Consider the following 25,821-nt stretch of genomic DNA (forward strand, 5'->3'; position numbering starts at 1 on the left):
TCAGACATCGATATTTCCAGAAAGCATCGATACCTGTATTGAGACAAAACTGAAAAGTAATTTATTTTTAAACTTCACATATTTTTATTTTTATTTTAACACTCAAATCTAAGTAATTCCTTTTGATACGATAATAATTTTGAAATTTGCCTTGATTAATTTTTATTTAAATGCATTGCTTAACCCACAATATATGGGGATGTCTTCGGTTGACAAATAAAGACTTTATTACTATTCTTAGAATCACTGGAAGTCAAAAACAATGATCTACATATGTACATATGTATTAATTTCAGTATTGGTTTCTGTTCTGAGAACGTCAATTAATATGTGTTAAGCATTTGCATTGCAAATCGCAAGCTCTTCCGATGGCTGCACTTGTTTTTTACTGAAATTAAATACCCAATCAGCATACAAACAACTGTGTTTTAGGATAATAAATTATATACATACTAAATAAATTATATACAAACTACATTTATATATATATAACATGCTTCAAATTAAAATTAAAATGAGAAATTCACTTTGTATTTATATTGCAAAATTCTAATAATTATATTATATAATTCATTTTAATTTTAATTTGAAGCATGTTACATGATATATGGATGAGATTTAATTAAAAATTGCAAGTTTACCTGCAAGAAGAATAGCGTTTTTAATTTCCAATATTTATATATTAATTATTTCCATCCAAAGTTTAGTTCGGAGAAATTTTTGGAAGGCACATGACTTTGAAGTATCTGTATGATTTTATTCTTATTCGTAAATTTTATGTTCCGCATATTTTTTATGAGGACGATGCGTTGAGATTACCATAGACTTAAAAATAATGCCGAGCAGTGAAATCAAATTGAACATCAAACATGGTGTCATATTGAAACATGTGAAATTCTCGAAATTTCGAGACCTCAGATGCATTCGAATTAGATTTTTTTTGGAACAGTTACGTAACCGTACTCAGCTAATACGCAAACTCGCATTCAAATTATAGATATAACATATAAAATTTCATCAAGCACGGATTTCTGAGTTCGTATGAAATATAAACGCTTTTCTAATAAAAAATATATGTTATTTCAAATATGTGACATATTTATTAAATAGAGGAAATAAAACATACAGAGTAAACAACCAAAAACAAAACAAAGAAAATTATGTAATAGCAAAATAAACCCTTTAGAAAACGTTAGAAAAACAAAAAGCTTATAGTCGACCACTATCAACTTCATGTTACTCGTTAGGTTGATATAATAATCAGTATTTGCCATATTTTCTATATGTATGTATATATGTACATATTTCTATGGTCTATTTTTAGAAGAAGTACGGAAATAGTGCAAAGTCCGGCTGCCCAAATTGTAGAAGAGTGAAAGACTTGCTTGTCGTTAACCTACGGAACTTTCCAGGAGATTACGATTGGTCGATATGAAAATGTGATTTCATGAAGGCAGCATTATAGGCATTATATATAAAAAAAAAATAAATAAAAAGTTGAAATTAATTAATTATATATAATTAATTAATAGATCATATATATTTGTATAGAACTATACATATATCTATAATATTGAAATATACGTATATCGAGAAACAAATAGTTTGAGTAGTGGAAATCCTATAATCTATATATTTTTTCTAAATCTAACTCGATGCATTAAATATCTTATGTAATAGAAGTGCCTGTCATAAGTTACATAAATACAATAATTCCTATTGATTTTTAGAGTAATCTAGGAGCTCCACAGTCGAGTAATACTGGTGTCTGAGCACATGCTGCGCGACTCGCTCAGACAGGAGGCATAGGCCATGGCGTGCGGTATGTAGTGCTGCTCGAACACCCCAGTGAAGAGGTGGGAGTACGGGCCACTGGCGAAGACGGCGACGTCGTCACCGCCGTGCGTCTCGGACTCCAGCGGCACGGCGGTGGGGAACATGAAGTCTTTGTTCTTCATGTTGAGGGAGCGCAGATTCTTGCGCTTCACAGCGCCGCCATCGTCCTTCAGGAAGTTGCTGTTGTAGCCGGGGCCATTGGCGTAGCTCAGCGTGGCATAAGGCAAGTCGTCGGCGGCCAGCTGGCCATCGTTGATGCCGAATATGTCGTTCTTGCGACTGGAGTAGCCCGCCAGCGACATGGTGTGCGAGTGGTCCGAGGTGACCACAATCAGCGTATCATCCACGCTGCTGTGCGTGCGTGCCCAATGCACGGCCTTATCGAACTCTGCCGTCTCGTCGATGGCGCGCAGTGCCAACGTGTTGTGGTGGCCGTGGTCGATGCGTCCGCCTTCCACGAACAGGAAATAGCCTCGACCGGCGCTCTGTCGCTCCAAGATGGCCAGCGCTGCTTGCACCATCTCCTCCAATGTTGGCTGATCCGCGGCATCGGCGTCCAGATGATACGGCATGTGGTAGGGAGCGAAGAGGCCGAGCACTCGCGAAGTCTGGTTGTTCAGCTCCAGCAGCTGGCGACGCGTGTGCACGTAGTGGGCGCTGTTGGTGTGTTGCCGCTGCCATTCCTCGATCAGATTGCGTCCATCCTTGCGCTTACCGAAGACGCCGCTCGGATCTTTCACGTGCTCAGGTAGAAAGTTTTGCCTGCCGCCGCCTAAGATCACGTTCAGATTTCTTCCCACGTCGCCGTTGATCAGCTGTGACGCAATGTCCGTGCAAATTGTGGGATCAGCATTATCCGCCTTGACGTCAGCATCGTTCTCCCAGTCGCGATTGGCGGCATGGGCGTAGACACCTGCGGGCGAGGCATGACTCACGGATGTCGTTGTGATGAGGCCAGTGGCCATGCCCTGTCGCTGTGCCCAGGCCGCGATGGATGCGACACGATTCTCCGGCTGCACTTGGGCCTGACAATCCTTCAACCGGACAGCAGCCGTAACGCCCACGGTGCCATAGTTGGCCTTGACGCCGCCCAGGTAGGCGGTTGCCGTGCACGCCGAGTCGGCCACCTGCATGTTGGCGCAGTAGGTCTTGCTGAGGCCCACATACGGGAACTGCTCGAATGCGAACTGCTTCTCCTCGCCGCCCAGATAGACCCGACCGGCGGTGATGGTTGGTATGGACATGCCGTCTCCTAAGAACAGCATCACGTTCTTGGCCAGCTGTGTGTTCGGCCTCATTTTGCTCTCCAGCTGCTGCTCCAGCGTCTGGTGGGCGATGCTGCGCCAGTAGTCGGCGTACTGCTCCACCCTTTGGGATCCGAACGTCATCTCGGGCATATACCCGCGCTTGAAGCGCGATGCCCGCTGAGGGGCTGATGCTCCCCCATACACCGGATGCATGTGCCGCTCAGCATCACGTGTCGGCAGCGCTGGATGTGGGGGATGGACTGTCAGTTTCCGTGTTTTCGAACTTAGCAAACTTTGGACTTACCGTAGCCGCCAGCTAGAGCGATGAGCCCACCCAGTGCGAATAATTGCAAGATCATCCTGAACAGTTTTTTGCTTATGAATTGTGGTATGCCTGTACCTTGCCGGGCACGTTTCGAACAGAACTGATAGCGAGTCTCACGAGACCGGCTTTATTTATAGTCGAGCACGGTTCCATAACAGGTCATCGTCGCCTGATAAACGAAAATCAATGTATGGCAATCGAAGCCGCTGACGCTGACGCTGTCTGCCCAGTCTTCAATCCTATTTCATTACACACGTGTGTGTGTTGGTGTTTGTGTGTGTGAGAGTTGTTATTGTCGTTGTCTTGTTATGTGTTTTCAGAAACTTTTCTTGGGTTTTCGGCTGGCTGTGCGTTATCATCATTCGTTGCCGTTGTCTGCCTACCCGCACTCGCGGCTCACGAATTTCAGTTTTTGTTTTGCCTGCGGATCCGAAAACGCGATCAACGTTCACGTGATCGTTATGCCTCTTCTTGCTCAATGTGAAATTGTGTACAGATCCGTGTTATGAGCTCTGTTCTGTCGAAGTCATTAGCTGTCTATACACTGTCATAAAAACAGCACCAGATTTTTAATAAATTGTTGCGCACACATTCACACATTCAGACAAGTACAGCTTTGTTTATTCTATATGTAGGTGTAAAATTCTTCTATATAGTCGAAACACAATTATTTGAATAACAACTGAGCTGCAGGCAAATATCTGTATATATATTATATGCTATATATATTAATTTTATATAATTGTTTTAATGATAATCATAATTGAAAGTATAATTGTAGTATATCGTGTGAATAATATAATAGCATAGTTAATAGCATAGTTAAGATGGATTGGTGAAAGCATTTACTTTAATATATAATTCCGAAATATTTTGATATTATCTATACTCTCAATAGAATCCATTAGATATATACAGAGGTTCGAGTTAATCCACATAATATTTGTTTTTATAGCTGTATAACTCTAATAGCATATATGTATAGTAATAATTTTATATTTTTTATTTTGTAAATAAGTATTTCATTATCAACTTTCTGACAGATATTTCACACCAAAATTTTCCTTACATAAATATAAGATTCATGCAGGGCTGCGAAGCCCTGCGAATGTTTGTATGTATATAATGCACGCTATTATAATAAATCTTCAGCGATAACCTTTTTATAATTGATACAACCGTCTTCAATTAATTATTGTTGAGAATGAATAATACAAACAAAATGTGTAATTATTTTATAAAAGTCATACTGATCCATGGTGCATCGTAGCGTCTTTTAAAAAGGCCGCCCAACCAAAGTCGAGCATTTTTAATGTTGGCAGCGCTGTATTAAGGCCGCCAACCACAAATTTGAATACATTGCATGTTCGCGCTTTGCTCAATTTAAAAGAGAATATCGATAATTGGAATGTTGGCAGTGCTGTTCGTAGCGCCAAATTCAAAACAGCATTGAGAAAAATTACGTTAGTGGAACAATCAATAAATCAATTTATAAAAATAATTTTAACTATAAAAGTAAAATTTATTCAGTTCAGTACATTTTAATATTGACAAAATATAATATCTATACGAAAATAATGTTTTATTTAAAACGAATGTCGAAAACGTTTTTTAAGCTGGCAGTGCTGTCGGAACATTTAAAAATTGCATTGCGCAGGCGCCAGCATCAAAACAAAAGCTTAATTCGCTTGACAAATGTTGATGTGCTTTCTTTCTCTCTCTGTTTTGACTACTCTCTCTCTCTTTCATTTTCTCTTTCTCTCTTTCGCTCTCTCTCTCTGCAATATACACTCTCTGGCACAGCAGCCGTTATCTTCTGCTGCTGCTGCGTCAAGAAACATCTTCGTTAGAGAGCTTCTGGCCTGACTACGCGAATTTGGCCAAAATAGTTGTTGGTTCGCATGCAAAACGTCAAAATCGCTAAGCTAAAACATTTTTATACCAACGGCGCGTTTTTAATTTTTTCTACACTACCAAAAATACATAGAGAAAAGCAAAAGAACTAAAGCAAAATAACCAAAAAGAACTGACAAAACTTTTTAGCCCAACATTTGTTGTTTTCCCAATCATTTAAAACATACGTATGCTTGCATATATATACAAGTACATAATGTATATATGTATCTACACCTACTTAACTAAAGAAAAAACGCGTGTATATAACAAACGATAATTCAATAATTTTAAAATAACCAAAAAGGTAAATAGTGAAAAATGTGCGTGAAATATACTTGAATTAAATTTTAAATAAAAACGAGATCAAAACGAAAAACCAGGCACAAAAACAACATTTTAATTATAATTTTGTCATCTCAAGTTGTTTATATCTATTGTTATGGGTCAAGAAATTTATTGTTTGAAAATCTGGTGACAATTCGCTAGTTTTTATTCTCTGCTGATTATGTGTGTGTATAACTGTATAAAATGAAAAGTATGTACGTAGGTACATACATACCTACATATGTTCAGTTTATATGTACACAAAAAAAAAAAAAAAAAAAAAAAAAGAAAGAAAAACAGGCAATGTCGTGTAATGGCTGAATGTAACAAAAGGCACACATTTTGAACTGTGAGAAAAATGAACATATATTCTAAATGTTAGAGTGCATTTAGCTGAAGGTGCTTCGTGTATGTAAGTTGGGATTACATTTACATGTACATACATATTTCAACAGGAGGCTCGAGCTTCCATGCCAAAGACTTGGATGCCCAGCTGACTACGAAAGCGACATAATGGCTCAACATAATTCTGCGTTTGAATTCTCTCCTATAGAAGTACATTTGCGGGAGAGTGCGGGAGTGACTGTGTGTGTGAGTGCGCGTATTTGGGTGTGTGTGTGTGTGATAGGAAGCAACTTTTTACTTCTCCTATGAAACATTCAAAATTAAGAGATTTGGAATTAAATTATTTAATTGTCTTCAGCTGAATTTCAGTAAAATTTTCTATTACTACTCATTGTGATATAATCAACTATGAAATTGTGTCTATAGCTGTAACTAATATATGCTGCCAATCAAATATATATAAAGAGATGTTATGTATATGTATATATAGTTATGTATCAAACAACGCGCAAACAAATAGAAATGCCCATCATCAAGCAGAGAAACAAATCGAGAAGTAACACACGAGTCGCAAAAACATGAGAAACAATTAAATGACAAAAAAAGTTGCCTTAAACTTTTTCAAGGCACATACACACATACGCACACTGAAGTAACAACAACAATGCACATAACTTGTCGTCTTTGGCGTCATCGAAGGGAGTTGGCAGCAAAAGTTTCTGCCTTATTCCATGGGGAGAAGCATAGAAACATAGTAGCCCACATACACATACACGCACAGACACACATACATACGCACACACGAACATACCTACCCATACATGCACAGTGAGAGAAACAGGCAGAAGTACCAGCACTTTGGTACAGCAGATACATTTCAGCAGCATTAATAAACCAAATGACATGCACACACACATCCATGCACTTATTTATTTTGATGAAATTGATAAATATAATTGTATGTATATGTATATATATAAACAAAACTCGTATACGGTGAGCAGAGCGGTTGCACATTGCCACAATGTTATAACCAAACTCTAAATGAACTTAAAGCAATCCTAGCTTCTATTGAAACAAGCTTATTGAAGAGCCTAAGTGATTTTCGGTACATTTTTTAATAATTAATGACTAAATAGTTTGACAAGCTTTTGAAACAGCACAAACGGATATATTTTTCATTTTAATTAAGTGATTTTCAGACATAAATTTAATGTCTATGTTGTTATATTTTTAAATATATAAAACATGTATGAATGTATATTTGAACAAATATTAATATTATTAATATTTTATGTTTGTATATTTATAATTTGTTCCAAATTTAATACTTTTATACAGCTTAAGATTTTTAAATTTATACTTTTCATATTTCATTATGTAATTACATCTTTTCTAAATTCTTTATATATATATATAAATTTTTTTTTATTTTTATTTGTATTTTTTTTTTTTAAATAAAAAGTAAATTATATACTTTTATTTTCAATAAATTTTTTGTTCATTATGTGGCTTTTAGATGTTATTTAATTAATTAATTTTAAATAGCTTACACTGTTCTTTGTTCAATTTTTAAATAGTTTAAACTGTAATACCGAATTTTTTCAATTTGTATTTCTTAATATTTATTCAATACAAGTTTTCTAAATATTAATATAAATTTATAGTAACTTAATCGAAAAGACTTTTGTCGAGCAAAATAATATTCGTAAATTAGATATGTCTGCCCCACTGTGCCGCAGCATCAGCAGCATTCGGATATAGATATAGAGCCAAAAAGGATAAACGTTGCCGAAGCTCAAACGCACGAACAAAGGCAACACGAACTTTCAACATTTAACGAATGCGGCCTCCAAACCGAGCGCCACGGCTACAGCTACAGCTATAGCTATAGCTAAAGCTACGACTACAGCTTCAGCGAGAGTTAACTTTGCCGTTATGCTGTGAGCATTGGGTGCTTCGTTTAAATGAGTGCTCGTTGAATGTGTGAGTAATTGGAGGGGTTGGAATGGATAGAGAGCAAACAACAACAAGCAAGGCATTGATGTTGCCAGCAGACTCTGGGTCTTTGGGTTTTATGGGGCAGCCAAGGAGTGAAGTGGCGCCAGTTGAAGATTTATCAGTGTGTATGTATGTATATATGTATGTATGTATGTGTGTGTAAAATTATGAAAACATTTGAGTTTGAGTAAATATGACCAGTTTTAGGGGTGGGGGTTGTTTTGTTGTATTACGTACATGCGTGCTACAATGTGTGTACACACACACTTATAAATATATATATATGTGTATATCTACGAATGTGCGCCTGTTTGCATGCTGCATATTTATGCATCTGTATATACAGCTTGCGATTGCAGTTGATATTCAGTTGAGCCCGAGCCCGAGCTGCTGCGACTGTATTTAGTTAATGGCCTTCTAGCATTACTGGGCGACTGGCTGACTCGTTGACTGGCTGACTAGGGAGAAGGAGGCCGAGGATGGGCAGGAGGCTGTTGCCACTGCATTTGGGGGACAGGGCCACACTGTTAACGCCGCTGACCTTCACCCATTTTCCGGTGCTTGAACAGTGACAAGCCAACCAAAAGTCAAACGCCATTCAGTTTTAATTTAAACGTCGCTTCGCAGTTCGTTTGTGACGTTGTGGTGCAGCCTGCGCCACGTTGTCCATCAAATAGACCCAATTGCAATTATAGCAGCTGCCCACATACGTAATCAAATTATATTCACCTTTTGTGCGCAGGATCTCGATATTTATGCACTGGCCCGGACAATGTCCATATCCATGGCGACCAGCCAATATTGCCGCAGCTGGCCAAATGCAACCCTGCAGTTTCCACCTAACAGGTTGCTGTGGACGCTCTGGGAAGTACAGTTACGCAATTGGATTATTGCGGTTTAAGGCAACTGCATGCTTTAATGAACTGTTGATTGAACGTCCCTCGAACTGGGTCAACTCAATTCGTATGAAGCGAAGTTAAAATTAAATTCTGCTTATTCTGAGTGAATAGGAATCAATTTCATGTGTGATAATCACTTTTGATATTCGGATCGTTGAGGATAGAAAGCAATTTGCGTATAACTTGAATTCTTCGAATACTCTTTTTTGATACCGATAAGCGAAGTGAATATATGTTTTAAGTATGGATGAATGGGTTTAATTGGCTAGAATAGTTTTCCACCATATAAATAATATACAGAAATACTATATTGGATAGCAAAGTGATTATGTAATACTGGTATTAAAAACTCATCTGACACTTAATTTAAAAGCTAATTTTACTAATTACTAAAATTTCATAGATAGATTTATATATAACCTAATACCAGATAATAATGATCAAAATAGGAATTCTTTAAAGTATTCAATTCCAATTATGAATTAAATATTCTACGCTGTGAATACTTTGAGATAATATGCTTGTTCAGACATGTACACATAGAAAACCACGACCATACAATGCAAAATACAAGTTTTTGATATCTTAATAAATCCTCCAAGAAATTCAAACTTTTTCATTTCTCTTGTTAAAACTTATAGAAAGAAAAAGATATAAGTACGATGCAAAATACAGTTATATGCAAGTTATCGCCATCATAATATCCCAATATAAGCACCATCGATCGTATTTTTCTGTCACTTTTATTACTTTTAAAAACTCAACAAAGTGGCGCTATTAAATTCGCGTTTTGTTGTCTTCTTATTCGATTTTAATCCTATTCACATTTCGTTCGTGGGCCTAAGAGCCAATTAAAATGTTGGTAAACAAGGCGCTGCTTGAACACATGGCATACGCCTTGCCCAATCAGTATCTAAATTACTGACAAAACGAATTAAATTACGCCACGCCTTCTTTTTGCGTCTCCTACACACACGCACACAGTCAAACAAACAAACAAACAACAATAACAAATTCGTATTTAGCGAACATCTGTTACATGGGAATCAGATGAGAGGGCTAATTTTCACATTGGGCTTTCTTTTCTTCTGTTTGATTTTTTTTTTTTTTCTCTCTAGAGCGTTTGCAAGTTATTGAACCAGTAAAAGTTTTTAATTAAAATTCAAATGAGACAAATTAAATTCGCTTCTCGCTGAGTAAACGAATCGAAACATTGAAAGGAACGAAAAGCGTTTAATATGGCAAAAGGCAGCAGCGGGCAGAGACTCGCATAAAGTGCGTACGGAACGTGCGTTAAATTTTAATTGATTTTTCCCAACAAATGTAGGAGCATCACACACTCACAGATACATAGATATATATATATAACATACATACAAAATATATATAATATATATACATATATTACTTATACATGCTTATATGTATGTGTGTACCTGTTTACGCGGAAAGCAGACCATGCCAAATGTGGTAATATGGAGTACGCAGCAGCATCACCAACCGATACACACATACATACATACATACACACGAACTCACTCACACATACATACATACACGAAGTGCGTTAAAACGAAATGGCAGACAGTCAGGCGTGCGAACAACCGAACGAATACACACACACACACAGAGGCACTCCGACACAGCGCAAATTTAACGACCGAGCCAACGAACAAGAGTCGGCATTCCCGCTCGGCCAGCTTACATACATACGAATGTATGTATATATATGTATGTATGTGCGTACGTACATGAATGAGCAGGTTCGTGGGGTGAGGCGGCACTTGGGCAGAGAAGCTGCCTGCGGGTCGTAGGGATGGGCAGGGGTTGGGATGGGATAACTGCTGCTGGTGAAAGGACGATTCAAGGAGCCAGTGAAAAACATTTTATGTCCTCGTTGTTGTTGCTGTTGTTGGTAGGCTGTTTATTGCTAGATGTTGTTGTTGATGTTGTTTGTGTATTTGTAGCTGCTGCTGCTGCTGCTACTTCTGCTGCTTGTTGTGTATTTGTATCTGTATCTGCATCTGTATCTTTGTCTGCGTCTGTGTCTGTGTCTGCGTCTGTATCTGTATCTGTGCTCTGTTTTATGTAGCAACCATTTATCGATTTATTTTGACTTCTACAACGAGCAAGCGTAATATTTAATATAAGAACAACGATAACAAGAACATCTGCGCTTGGTGGGATGGTGGGAGGGAGCGACAGAGAGAGTTAGAGAGAGAGAGAGAGAGAGAGAGAAAGAGACGGGGCAGAGTGAGAGAGGATGGTAGCAAGGGAAGCCGAGCATTTTAGGAGGCTTTTGGGTTCAGAGACCACAACTTTTGCGCTTAATGCGCCAATTTTAACAACGACCTGAAGTCAAATTGAGTAAAACGCATTGAAAACTTAAGCAATTTCCCCAGTTTTTTCGTTTTTCCGTTCTTCTTTCTTTTTGTGTGGAAAAAGCTTTTGCCACTCAAAAACAAAATAACGCTTGAAGCAAGCATTTTCCCTTCAACTTCTTGGTCAGTTTGTTGTTGCAGCTGACCCGCAGCTGTTAGCCAAGCGCAAAAGGTATTTTATATTATAATAATAACAAAATGCACTGGACTTGAAAGCTGCTTAATGAAGCAGAGCAATTATATAAACGCGAAGCCGAGACTAAAGCGAGGACAAGACAATAAAAGTGCCAACTGCTCTGAGAGCGATAAAGCCCCAACAATGGATCCAATTAAATATCTGTGACGAATGCAACTACAAAGAATCTGTTTGTGCCCCCTAATAAATTTCCATCTCTTCAATTTGTTTTCGCAGGTAGCTGTTAAATATGTAATTCAAAATGCGTGTCAAGCCGTCCTCTTTACAAAGAAATGATCACAAAGTATATGAAATATATATGATAAACAAGTAAACAAATAAATCCATTACATTTTCAACAACAATTGTTCAGTAACAATGACTTTAGCCTTTGTAATATAATATAACATAAATAATAAAAAAAAAAACACATCTAATGCGAGTACAATAATAAAACAAGGCGTAGCTTCTATCTTGCTAAACGAGTGAGAGACAACAAAATGGCTGACGCCTTGTCTCTGGCCCACCTTTTCGCGCGCGTGTGAAATAAAACAAAAACAACAAAAAAGTAGAAAATAAAATTAAATTAAAAAAATAAAAAACCAAATCAACAAAAGCAAAGAAAAATAAAAATAAAATTAAAATTAAAATAAACAAAAAATAAAAAACTAAGCATCAGTGAAAAGTATTAACAAGAATTATATTAACATCAACGCCGACAACAACAAGAACAACAACGAGAGCAACGTCAACAACAACAATAACAAGAAAATCATCATAATCAAGAAGCAGCAGCAGCACGAGCCGTGGAAAATCAACTCAATGCCAAAGTGAATGCCGGATATAGAAAGACTCATATAGATTGTTGTGCATACAGCCAACACATATACAAGCATACACACACACACAGATACACATTTATACATGTACATACATACACACACACACATACATAGGGCAAATAAGAGCAATAGATGTGGTTGTCATTCACACTGCTGATGTCGTCAAAGTTGCCATTGCCGTCGTCGTCGTCGCCGTTGCCGTCGCAGTCGCTGCCATTGCCAGCGACAATCAACATTTAGGAAATTCATCATACGCACTGTGGGACACGACCCAGGCAAATGCAGTGCCCGATTGAAAGGTGAGCCTGGCACTCTGAATGCAAGCCCCACACAATTCTTTTTTTCAGTTTCTTCCAATTCGATTATATTTTGAGAGACACGTTTTTCTGTTACTTTTTCTACTAATCAAATGGTATGCTACGACTAACTATATTAAAACATCGAGCTATGACTCGGCCTACTGCGCTTAACACTATGCTACGATGTCTCGTTCTTTTGGCATTCCTCTAATCTGATGTGTATAGAAGTACATACATATATACATATATGTATTTCTATATATATTATATATTCTTGTCTGGTATTAACAAATATTTGTATGATGTGCTGACAATGACCAACACATATATATACACACACACACACACAGACGCAGAGACACTCACTAACATGTCCCCGTTCACCCCACACATTGAGCGACTTATGTCAATCTCAAATACCACGCAGAACGTGGCTGAGCATGTGAATGCGCAAGCACAGCAAGTGTCGAGTTTTAGTGCCTGATCGTGACACTTCAATTTATATTTAGAAATTTACGTATAGATGAGTTAACTATTTTCTGACTTATTGAATGAAAGATACAACAAGATTGGTATTATGGTATAAATAAACTCAATCCACTTTCTCTTTATCTCTCTCTCTTCTCTTCTCTCTTCACTCTTTCGTTCTGTCTGCCTTCAGCTTCATAAATATATCTCACTCTCTCTCCAAGTTTATTCATAACTTCCTATTGATGCAAGAATATTTGACACTCAAGGCTTAGAATATTTTATTAATATACATATTTATAACTATTGTAGAAATTCAAATTTTATAATTTCGGCTTATCGTACAAGCATAAAGTATTTAGCACAATTGCAAACAATTCAAGTTCAAATATCTCCATAAAAATTTTCAAAATGTTTTTTAATGATTTAGATTTGAAATTCAGACTTTATTTTTTTAATATTTATTTTTTAGTAATACTTTCAGAGTAAAACAAATGTCCAAATTAGACCGGAAATTTCCAATAAATACAGCTTCTATAAAGTGCTTTGTTTTCCATTTCCCGAATAGAGCATTGCTTAGTCGAAGAACATATTTGAGAGCTGAACACACGTAAATAAATAAATACATTCTGACTTTTTAGGTTTTCACTGCCAAGTCTTAAATTAATGTTTGCAAGCTCAAAGCCATGAATATGTCAGATTTGTGACTAAACCAATATAATAGACAGTTGACGTCACGGAAAAAATGGAATTTCTTTTAAATATTTGCTGTATTTTACGTGGTAATATACATACATACATATAGATATATATATTTCGTATTTCTGTCAAATTACGTATGCGGTAATACTTTTATCTCATCCAAAATGTTGCCAAAAAAAAAAAAAAAAAAAAAAAAAAAAGGAAGGAAGAAAGTCAAACAGACGAAAACAAAGTATTTTATGATGGGTGCTTTCTCTGTGAGTTATAGGGTGAACTGTTCTAATCTATTGCTGATGAAGTGAAAGTCAAGTAATGTTAGAAATGCAATTATTCATGACTCGCCTGAAAATAAAAAAGAAGAAAAATGAAAACAAAAAAGCGAAAATAGGGAAAATACAGAAATATAAAAATAAAACGGACATGGAAACCCAAATTTAATGGAACATGCGCCAATAAACACAAATAGGGGGTAGAGCAATGGAAAAATGTCGAGTCGTGTCCATTAGTTGGTTTGTTGTCTCTGTGTCTGGCGTTTCTTCGACGGGAGGATGGCAATGCCCGTCGCGTCGTTTGTCTGTCAGCGTTAGCTGCTTGATGAACTATTAATTTCTCTTTGCTGCCGCTCAAATTTATTTTGAACAAATGCGGCACGTGTGGCGGGATAATAATTTCGAAAACGCCAGCTGAGAACACATTCATAACACTTTTAAATATAATAAAGAAAATGTTTGTTTGCCCCAGTGACAAATTTTGTTGTTTTCAGCAACGATGCCTTACTAATTAATCATACATGCAGTTAAATCAAGAAGGGCTAGACTCTAGAGATGGGCGCAGAGCATATACATGTGGTAGCACATTGATTACATGCTATCGGAACTAATGAAATGAACGGATCGAAGTTGCAATTAAGCAGAGAAAGAAGAGATGGTATATCGATCGATTACTAGCTATCGCAACAGAGCTAAACGATACTTGAATTTTAGCACGGCAGTAAAAAAGCGTAGTTAATGCGTAATTTGGAAGCCATGTTATGTTTAGCTATAAACAAATGTCGTTGAAGCTGCCTAGAATTGTATTTGTCCGATTACAAAATGTCATTTTAGGCTAATTAAAATTTAAATGGATTTCGGCTTATGTGCTTGCCGCATTCTTAGACCAAATCCATTCCTCGACGACTAAGGACTGACCGAATTGCAAAGTTTGCCATGTGCCCTGCCGCAATAATACATAATTGGTAGGCGTCTGGCGGCCGGCAGCTCAAATAGACAACGACAGGTGGTCGCCTGCAGTGAGCTAATGAGGAAGAGAGATCGAGAGTGAGAGACAGAGAGAGGGATGAGCATGCTGATCAGCGCAGGTTGCCCTTTCTCTTGTCCGCTGCTGCTACTGGTGGTGCTGCTGGGAAGCTTGTGGTACCGATGGCGAGGCGCGGAGCATGTCCATTAGCTGATTTAATGAAATCGTAAATCAAATGAACGGATTGCTAAAAATAGCCGCGCGCGTATTTTATGTTTTTTGAAGTGGAACTTATGCCACAGCAATGAGAGTACAACAACGCCTAACAATAGATGAAACGTGGATGATTGTGCCAAAAGCAAGCCCAGTCTCCGATAGCATGCACGTACATACACACACACCTATATACATATATATATATAATAGTGTGCATATTTACATATATCAGCTTCTATATCTGTATCCGTATGCGCCTTCTATCTGTGCCTTCTAATGATGAGCACATGTAATGTTTTGTATTGCAAACTTGGCGTTTTATTTCGACATTTCTTACAATGAATAATGCACACTTCTGCTCGATTTCTTTCTCTTATTTTTGGGCGATTTTGGTTGCATCTTTTGTTGCTGTTGTTGTTTTTATCATTTCGTTCTTGTTTTTGTTTCAGCTTGGCCTATGTATTTGGCAAGAGTGCAACCATTGTCGTAGTCGCCGTCGTTGTCGTCGTCTGTGACTTACAAGGCGTGTCTATCGCGTTGGCCAAGATTTTTGCTTGGCTGGCCGGCGTTACAGTTTTGTGCGTCTCGTCTGTCCCTCAAGATGCCTTTTTATTATTACATGTGCATGCATCTATATGCAGGCGCACGATGATTATGAACACTGGCTGCACATGTACGAGCGAGCATCTTCATTTAATTAAAACATTTATTTGCTCCACTGTGCTGCAGCCGTCTGGCTTGTTATTTATGCCTGGCGTTTTGCTCTTCAGTCAGCATCTACAGCATCATGATCATGACGATCAGTTTGAACAGCATCCGTGTCCAATCCTAAGCAGCTTCGTTTGTCATGCGAAATACATCCAAGAGACGTCCGATTCTAGACGCCAAATTTTTACCTTCATCATCTTTCATGATTATTTATTGGTGGCATTAGTCAGCATCTGTGCACTTTTCTATTGTTGTGACTAATTTTATTTATTTGCTGTAAATCTTATTCAGCTTTATTGCCAACAGGCATTCGCGGCGCACAAAATGTCAAAATAAATTTCACATTTCTACTTACTGTGCCAGCAACTTATCCTTTCCCTTACCACAACACACAACTGAGCAACTATGTATGCGCTGCCGAGAGATACCACAGCTCATAGCTTGCACTTGTCAGTGCCCTGAAATTCCTCTTTCGCCATGCCCCATTCCTCAGCACTCACTCTACCGCAGAGCGTGCTGTCGTTATTTGTGGAAATTCTACAAATATTTCGTGGCGAACTGAGACATTGGCAACTGATTAATGATGGAAAAGCCACACCCAGGGGGAGTGGAAAACCTTGTGAAGCCATTCCATCATCGAAAGCTAGTTTCCGGAAACTTCTTTAAATATGAACTTCTTACCTTTGCTGCAGGCTTTCTCTTGAGATCGTAAGAAGGAAGTGTCTGACTATAATATTGTTTAAAATCAAGTTCAAGGAATTCTTAAATTTTAGTTGGGCTTGCTGATAATTGTACGCAACTTACTCCTACTGGATAGGTTCCGCATCATATTACAGCTAATAAGCACAATTTCCATTGACATTAGCTGACAACTTAAGCATACAGAGTTTTTAAATATAATAAATTTTTAAAGTTTAAAATAAATAAATTTTTATAGTGCCCCTTAGTCAAGTTTTCTTATATACTTTATGGAGCAAATCAATACGTAAATCGTGTTACTATTTATGCTTTTCATTCACAACTAAACTCCCAACATATAATATTTTCATATTTGTGGATTTACCACAAAATTGTCAGCTGCTGGAAGCTTACATACAAATAATAATTGCAGCTACTTCGCAGGAAAGTAATTAGAACAAGAACTAGAATTAACATCAGCAATATTTATTTTATTTTTATTTAATTTTTTTATTTAACTTTATTTCCGTTGTATAAAGCTTATGTTAAAAATTTATTTTTATACAGAAGTTAGCTATGGCTCTTCAACTGAGATATTTATAGTCTAGCTAGTTAAGGATTTTCCTAAAGTAATCAATGAGGTTGATTCATTTATTGCAATTTTCGATTGTGTAAGTTGCCTTCGTATTAAGACAATTGAAGAGCGATGATCCGAGTTCCCTTCATCCGTGCGATATTAAAAAAAAATAAATAAATGGATTTATAGTTTTGAAATGCATTTCATTTTATAACAAATCATTCTAAGGATAATAAATTCACTTTAAGCAAATAAATAATAACGGAAATATCAAATATTTAAAAATAAAAATATTTCATGCTACCTAAATTTCATTCCGACCTGATTTTCTCTTGTTCTTCTGTCTTTAAGATTTTTAATAAAAACTTTAACATTCTTAATGTTTTGATAAAATTTAAAGCCATTTTATGTATACTGTGCATAGTCGATTTTCTAAAATGTACAAACAGATGAAATTTGTTCTTTTTTGCAAATATGCAAAGCTGTTCATTGGGAGCGCACACAAATAAAACATGAAGCAAATTGAGTGGCGTTTAGGTGAGCTGCCTTGGAAGGAAAGTGGTCCTTTGAGCGCTCAATTTGAAGTGCTGTGCTGATTGCAGGGCATAATGCAGTTATTTGTCATTACTGCTTAAATACGTTTGAAAGCTGCCCCCATTTGTGCTCCGAGCAGGCTATTAACCCAATTCTCCGGCAGCACAAAGCCACATCCAGCTCTCTAGAGCCACTTAGGCATTATGTGCAATAAAAATGTTATTTATAAAAGACAGAGCAAATGCACACACACACACACACATAAATATATATGTATGTGTAGATACTCGACATTAAGTATGTTAGAGAGTTAGGAGCGCAGCTAGACAAAAGCATTCGATACTAATTTGTGAATAGCTTTGAATATGCTCAGATAAACGTGTATATAATAAGAGGTGGTCTATGTGAGCTATTAGTCACCCACCCACTCGTGTGGCAATTAGCACCTGGCGTGCGCAGAGCTGTTTTATTGGCTTCATCTTAGAGCACAAAGTTTGGGAATTGTCCATTTGGCAAATAAATACAATCAGCCTATGTCTGACCTATACACACATACATATATACATATACATATATAAATAAGCGAACGAGATGAGAGTCAATCAGGCTCGACTGGCGCTTATTTGTTTATGTTCAATGCATGTGAAAGATTTTTAATTGGATTTTGATATGAGAGACGCTCGCCGACTGCCAGCCGCCTGCTGCTAATCGCCTGCCCGCCCGCCGATTTCCAAATATACATACATATATATATATAGGTTTCTTTTTTGGCATTTACAAAATATATTTTTAGTATGTGGTCTAACATTGAAAATGTATGTGCAGTTGTATGTGTGTGTGTATGTGTGTGATTGCTTTGTGTTTGTGGCATCTAATTTTGTCCATAGTTTGGCTACCAGCTGTTGTCGCGGCCTACGGTGCGTATGCGTATTGCGTTTGCTAATGAACACGGCAATTGTTGTTGGCATTGTTATTGCTATTGTAGTTGTGGCTTGCTCAATTGTTCACGTGAAATAATGCTCAAAAATACAAAACATAACAGACAAAGCAAAAGAATATACATACATATATATGTATATATGAGCATACGGACATAAAATTGTTTTTATGACCTGAAGCTGGCCACAATAGAAAGAAGAGAAATGTGTACATAAATATGTATGTATAAATATATAAACCACATACCGCAATGATATGTATATGTGAATATATATTGTATATGCAATGTTATATACATACACACATTATGCTGCTTATCATGGTTACTCATTGGCTAGTACTGCTACACTGAAATTATTAAATGCGTCTGCGTGTCAGACCTCATAAACGACATGTCCGCCTGGCCATGTACGTGTTTCCTTCATATGAATGCTTTGATTTAGGGATCCTTAACTTTTTGGTATTACCTTGATACTATCAGCAAATTTCATATGTTGTTAGATGTACATACATCTAATATATATTCCCATACGGTAAACTAGCAGAGAACCTTTACATAGATTCCATATAGAGCAATTCCAGCTACAGTTCTGTCTGGGATATAAAAAGATGCAACATTTCAATGCTATCTCAGCATAGATATTAGGGTATCTTCCAGTCGAGTCGTTGGCACTTCTTTCTGCTGCATCTGTTGTTGATACGTACAATTTTCGACTCCTGCTGCTGTTGCTGTTGCTGTTGCTGCTGCTGTTTCGATATCGCCCCTTGGCTCACTTTATTGGCGTGTTTTAGTGGGCGCCTTGCCAAGCATATTCTGAAACAAATTGTCGTCGCGCTCGACAACATTCCGCGTGTTTATGCCTTACTACCATCCTGGCAACGATGCCGACCTAGTGTGACACACTGTGCCAGGGTACCACTGTGCACACACATCTATATATGCATACATATATATAAATACACATATATATATAGTATGTAGACATGCAAGCTTGTACATATTTTAATTAAAAAAGCAGCGACCGCACGAGTACGAGCAGATATTCAGATACTTTGGCATGGCCGTCACATTTGCCGCTTCTATCATAGACGCTGCAAATTTGCATGCAATTCGCGAAAGCAAAGTATTTTACACGCTGCACATTTGTGTGTGTATATGTATATGTGTATCGGTATATATGTATCGGTTGGTCCATTGCATTATGAATTCGCTGTTCGGCGTTCTACTTGTCTGTGTCTATGGGCTTTATGTTTTCCGATAAGAGTAGCTGGCTGCCTGTCTGTCTGTGGAATCATGGCATTATCGACTTTTGTTTAGGTTTCATAGTTCCATGCAACGGTAGAAGAAAGGACTTGACCTTTAGCAAAATTAATTTATAATTATTCTGTTAAAAACATACAAAGTAATTTCAGCTTGTACTAAGTTTGTATATACTTTGGTATTGATACATATATGTAATAAAATTACGGAAATCGTTTCAGTATATACATACATATTTACATGATATACATATTTAACTGTTTCAGCCATAACTGCATATCAGATGCAGCTTATTTCGCAATTGATTTTAATTCCTCTACAGTTGGGACCAACTATAATGATTATAATTTTTTATTTAAGCAAGTTTTAAGTATTTTAATAGAAATTACAACTAAATCAAGATACATTAATAAAAAACTTAAATTAATTTCAAATCAATTTTATATGCACAAAAATTATAAATAATACAATAAAAGAAAAGGAGCTTAACCCGATTATGAATTTATCTATAAATAATTTGATTAATAATAAATAATTGAACTATTCTTTCCAAAGCTTTTTTTCTTGCTGAGAAATAATTTCATACTTTAAAGTGAAATAAACGAGCCTAGTTCATGAGATTACCATATCAAGGCAAGGGGAATGGAATCAGCTTCGTATCTTTATTGTTACACATGCTGTACTTTGATGTAAATAAAAAGCAATTTCCAAACTTAATTTATCAAAAGGCCATAAAATAAGTTTGGAAACTGAATTCCAGAGCAGCCAGTAAATTAGAATAGGTTATACCTCAAGGGGCTTAACTCCTGCAGAATGAAATGTGGCATCAAGGCATAATCCTTTCCATAATACATAGTAATACTTTGCTTTCCGTGTATAAAGACCGTTTAGAAATGTTTTGAATTTACTGAGCTGCTACCAAAAAGCTTCTGCCCTCTCACTCTAAGTTCAACTACTTTTACTTCGGAGCATTTAATTCTTAAACCAAACTTTCTTGGTAATTTTCAAAAGAGGTTTGGCGGGGGGAGTGGTATTTGCAGTTATGAAAGACTTTTCTCAGACAGAAAAGCATATACATATGTATTTTATATACATATATACGTATATGATTTTATATACTTTTAAATGTAAGTTACGGAATATTTTGGATATCAGATTCAGATAAACAATAAAACAGTAACAGTAATTAAGCTAACTATTTATTTAGCAAGCATTTGTACGCTTATAGACTCATAGATAAAGCAAAAGACACTTTGATCTCTGCAGTTTAAATTGTAATTAGAAACAGCTTTCGTCACACATGCTTAGATACGTACAGCATTTTGATTATAGTGTATATTCGTTTGCCTTTTGCGAAGCGCGTTTCAAATGTTGGCAAATATTCTCTCAGTTTTATTTATCTATTTTCATTGCGACATACCAATAGATGTGGTGGGCGAGGGAGGAGCGGGAGGGGGTATGGGCGAGGCAGATGAAAAATACTTGAATTAATATAAAAATAAAGCTGAAGAGCTTGCCACAAAATAACTAAGGTAAAAATATATACAGACAAAGACAATTGTGTGCAAAAATAAATGATGAGAGACAGAGACAACTGAGAAATTACAGATGAAAATTGAAAAGCCAAAAGCGAATACCGATGAGAATACAAATTAAATACATAATTAAAAAAACTTTCGTTTTCTCACAAAAAAAGAAGACGAAATGTGAATGTCACGCTTTAAGGATTGAAATGTTGAATAGTTTAACTAACTAATAAAAAACACTACACGCTATAAACTCAGCCAATCAGTCCATCAGTCATTCAGCCAGCCCCTCAATCAGCCAGTCCAAGTCAGTCAGTCAGTCAATCATTAAATCAGCTCAGCTCCCCGCTCCCCATTCTCTACCTCTACCACCTATATCCAAGCTCATTTGGTATCCTTTCTATAAGAATTGATCGACTTCTCATACATTTCGATTGCGCCAGCCTTTGTCTTCTCGTGTATTTTGGCCATGTGCATGTGTTTGTGTTCTTTGTGTTTGTTCATTTCTCTTTAACAATTTTTGTACTGCGATCATGTTATTTATGTTTTTCTGTTTAGATTTATGCGCACATTTTTATGCATCAAGTATTGAGTTGATTTGATTCTTGATTTGAAATTGGATTTTCCTTTTCTGTTCAATTCAATTCAATGTCGCTGACATGCGATGCAGCGATCAACGACAAAAAAAAAAAAGAAAAACAAAACAAAACCGAAATCGAATATGTTCTATCATACAAACCTTTTTGCAGATTTTTGATTTTGTATCCCCATCATCACCACCACCACCACTACAACAACAACAACAACAAAAAGAACAATAAGAACAAGAACAAGCACCACCACCAACTACAACAACAACAACAACAACAGGTAGAAAAAGAACAAGCACATCAACTGCGTCAAGTGCGACGATGGCTGCCATAAATACGGTAAGTACGCGCAAAGCAACGCCAACAACAACAAGAAACAACAGCAACAGCAACTGCAACAACAACAACAGCAGCAATAATAAGCGCGTTTGTGTGCAATCATTCATAAGGCACAATAAATTAAGCACACACACACATACAGTTACACGTAACTGACTGTGTGTGTGTGTGTGTGTAGTCGTACGTATTTATGTCTACGTCTGGCGAATTGCAACACAAATAACATTTATTTATATAATCGACTTGGTCAACATTGCGTATGCGTAATATCAAGCATACGCCAAGACAGCTCACACACACGCATACATGCACACACATGCTCACATGCGCTCGCACTGCATAAATAATCATCATGAGGCAATAAAATATTTAAAATTAAAGCTAATCAAATATTAGAATCATAAAATTACGTATACGCCGTGTCAGACACGCTCGAAAGGCTGAGCGGGCTCCAAAGCACACATAAATTCAACATAAACATTTTCCTATTCAAATAAACATAAAGAGTTCAGCAGTCTTCCGACTTGGACTTGGTTGATGAATTGCTTATGCTTATTGACGCCGACGCCGCTGACGAGGAAGCCATTCTAGTAGCAGTTGGGGGCGGTCGGTGCCGGGCCGGGGGCGGGACCGGTGTGAGGGGTGTGCCCAAACATGTGTTTCAGCTCATTTTACTAATAAGCAAGACCCGATGACAAATTGCCGTCCAAAGTATTCAATTTGATGTTGACATTTTATGAATATCTCAGCCGGTATCTGAGTCTCGTGTACTCGCACGAACTGGAAGGAAAGGCGCCTGTAAGACAACTGCTAAGATATCAGACCTCGATATGGGGGCAGTCAAGCAGCGTTCACACCTTGCGCTCGCGCTCGGCTTTGTGATTCCTGTTGCCTCCACGTTTTGGACGCCAGTTTCGACTTGTCGAAGGTCTTTGCTTTCTTTTCTGCTTTGGAATGACATTGACAGCTGATTGACATATGAATCACGCTGTAAAAATATACACAGACGCATCACACGCATGCGGCATGGCAGAGCACAGGTGGCGATGCTGCCACCGCTGTGCGAGAAAGATAGCGGGAGGGAGAGAGAGAGAGAGAGTGAGTGACATGGAGGAGAGAGAGGATGTAGAGGTAGAGACATGCTGGTCGAGATTTTTGTTTTGTTATTTTTTACCAGTTTATACAATCTCATAAACTTTTGAGCCCTGCCAAACGATAATAAATTATTCATAAATTCGGTTAGCCCAAGTCCTCGACTACAAGATACCCTGTGCGCGTTATGCATATAAATAATAATAAGTATATAAATAAATATTAATAATTAATTTAACATTCAATCAATTATTTTGTAAAAAAAAAAAAAATATAACAAATACAAAAAAAAAAATACTAATAAAATAATAAATAAATATATATATTAAATACAATATATATTATAAAAATGCATCAATATTTATTATTTTAGTAGTATTTTTTGTTTTTGTTATATTTATTTATAAATATATGTATATATATATTTAGAAAAGAATAACAAATTATCAAATCATAAAAATTAAATAATAAATTATGTAACTAAATTTAACATTCAATTACATTTAAAAATACTCTAAATTATAATAAATTATAATAAAAATAAAAAACTAAAATAAATAAATTTGACATTCAATTACATTTAAAAATAAAATTTCAAAAACTTAATAAAAAAGTAAATCAAAGATAAAGATAATATATCCGGCTAGCCCAAGTCGCATAGGAATTCTAGCGAAAAACAAATCTGAAATAAATGGATTTATTTTGAATACGCTTAAGACAGTTTAAGTGTTGTATTGAATGAGGAGTCGATAATAAAAGAGCTGGCGAATTCTGAAGAAAAATCAATAAACACGTATCAACTTTTTACTAAAAAGAATAAATTCACTCAGCTATTTAAAGGAAATAAAAGCAAAATAAAACAATAATAAACCTTGGCATAGAATTTCCACATATATCTGATATATTAATTATAAACAGTATAAAGCTTAATAAAAAATAAAATAAATAATAATTCTAATCGGTATGCAAACTTCTCAATTAGCTATGCTGGTTCCATTTATTGACGATGGGGTGGGAGGTTGACTCACAATATTTCCGAAAAATTAGTGTTTGAATCAGAAACCAATTAAAATCGCTCTCACCTGGCCAACTTTCTATGGAATACTGAAACAATTTAAAATAAACTAAGCACAAACATAACACATAACATATAACTCACAGACAGCGGAGGCAGCAAAGACATTTGGGCCACTTGAGCATTTGGGCTTTTGGGCATTTTGGGATTTTGGCCACTTGTGGCTGCTGACCAGATCGAGGCAACTTTTCATTTTCATTTTCAGTTCTTGTTGCCCTGTTTATTTTCAACGCAAACTGAGCAATAAAAGTTCACTTTATTTATGCAATGCGAATTTTTATGTGCTCGAAGCTAACTAATTTATGAGAATGTCTTCGTTTTAGCTCTGGCTGTGGCTAGCGTCGCCGACACTTTCTGGATATTTATGTCCAATTGTTTTGTTTATCTGCTCTTGTTTTTGCGGTTACGGACAATTGCGGCGCACATTAATTGGGCATTCGCTGCGGCTTATAAAATTTTAATTAGCCAATGCCTGCATTCGAATACACTTATATTTATCTTTGTGGTAAATGACCCAGTGAAGCTAGAACAAGTCTTTGAAGATTCCAATATAAATGAACCTGTTCATCTGCCTAAATACATTTAAGATGCGGCATTATGGGCCAGGCAAAGATATTGTTGTACTTCAGGCATTGGCTTGACTTCCGCACACCAAATGAGATGCATTTAAATGCAATTAATTATGGCTCGCATCTTTCATTGGGCGACAGTTGGCGAGAATTATCAATAATCTAAAATAATCCCGTCTGACAGCAGCAGAAGACGTTCGCGTATTGCTTTTTGGCAGCCACTTAGAGCGTAGCCCGCGACCTGAGACATTGTCTTGCGTATTGCTGTCTCGCTTTAACGACTGCTCTTATTCAGTCACACGGGACACAAATACACACACACACACACACACGCGGCTATATGCATACATATGTGTTGGGCGAGGTGTAGTCAAAATTAAGCAGCTTTTAGCCTTTGCCCCTCTCTGTTCTGTGTGCCCGCAGGTACCTAAGAGCATACACCTGCCTTTGACGAATCTGAGCGCATCGCGCGTGCTGATGTGCAACGCATCTGTGGGCAGCGAGGGTTCCGTAACACTGCAACTCAGAGATGCGAATGCTTTGGAGACAGCCGCCAGCAGCACAACAACAACGACAGCAACAACAACAACTGCAGCAACAGCAGCCACATCGTCATCAGGCCAGGCCAGCCAAGCGAATGCGTCGGGACTAACGTCAGCATTAGAGAATGCGTTGACTATCGGCTATCCGGATCCGGACATGTTAGCAGATGTCTTGGGCACCATACAGACGGCCTGTAAG

At 37.0% G+C, this 25,821-nt stretch overlaps 2 protein-coding genes across 9 annotated transcripts in view; one reads left to right on the forward strand and one right to left on the reverse strand.

Moving 5' to 3' along the window:
- Window positions 1–1,619: 1,619 nt before the first annotated feature.
- Window positions 1,620–3,528, reverse strand: LOC6572404 (alkaline phosphatase). The gene is made up of 2 exons (XM_001998477.4): window positions 3,388–3,528; window positions 1,620–3,325 (listed from the first exon to the last, which is right to left on the reverse strand). The coding sequence occupies exons 1-2, from the start codon at window positions 3,440–3,442 to the stop codon at window positions 1,737–1,739; spliced, it is 1,644 nt and encodes a 547-aa protein (XP_001998513.1). The 5' UTR covers window positions 3,443–3,528; the 3' UTR covers window positions 1,620–1,736.
- Window positions 3,529–5,253: 1,725 nt separating this feature from the next.
- LOC6572403 (serine-rich adhesin for platelets) overlaps window positions 5,254–25,821 on the forward strand; it is a 31,021-nt gene continuing 10,453 nt past the window's right edge. For 6 of the 8 annotated variants that reach the window (XR_004363776.2, XR_004363778.2, XM_032728152.2 and 3 more), the window contains exons 1-2: window positions 22,207–22,344; window positions 25,504–25,816. Coding sequence is in view for 6 of the 8 variants with exons in the window: in XM_032728152.2 (XP_032584043.1) it covers window positions 22,327–22,344; window positions 25,504–25,816 (331 nt within the window). In the remaining 2 variants the exon portion in view is untranslated. Of the gene's footprint in view, window positions 5,625–11,666; window positions 12,571–22,206; window positions 22,345–25,503; window positions 25,817–25,821 lie in introns of those variants that run through there. The other 2 variants (XM_044007627.1, XM_032728153.2) reach the window with 2 other exon arrangements.

Source organism: Drosophila mojavensis, unplaced genomic scaffold (genome assembly GCF_018153725.1).
Source record: "Drosophila mojavensis isolate 15081-1352.22 unplaced genomic scaffold, ASM1815372v1 contig_19, whole genome shotgun sequence".
In the NCBI taxonomy this organism is placed as follows: domain Eukaryota; kingdom Metazoa; phylum Arthropoda; class Insecta; order Diptera; family Drosophilidae; genus Drosophila; species Drosophila mojavensis.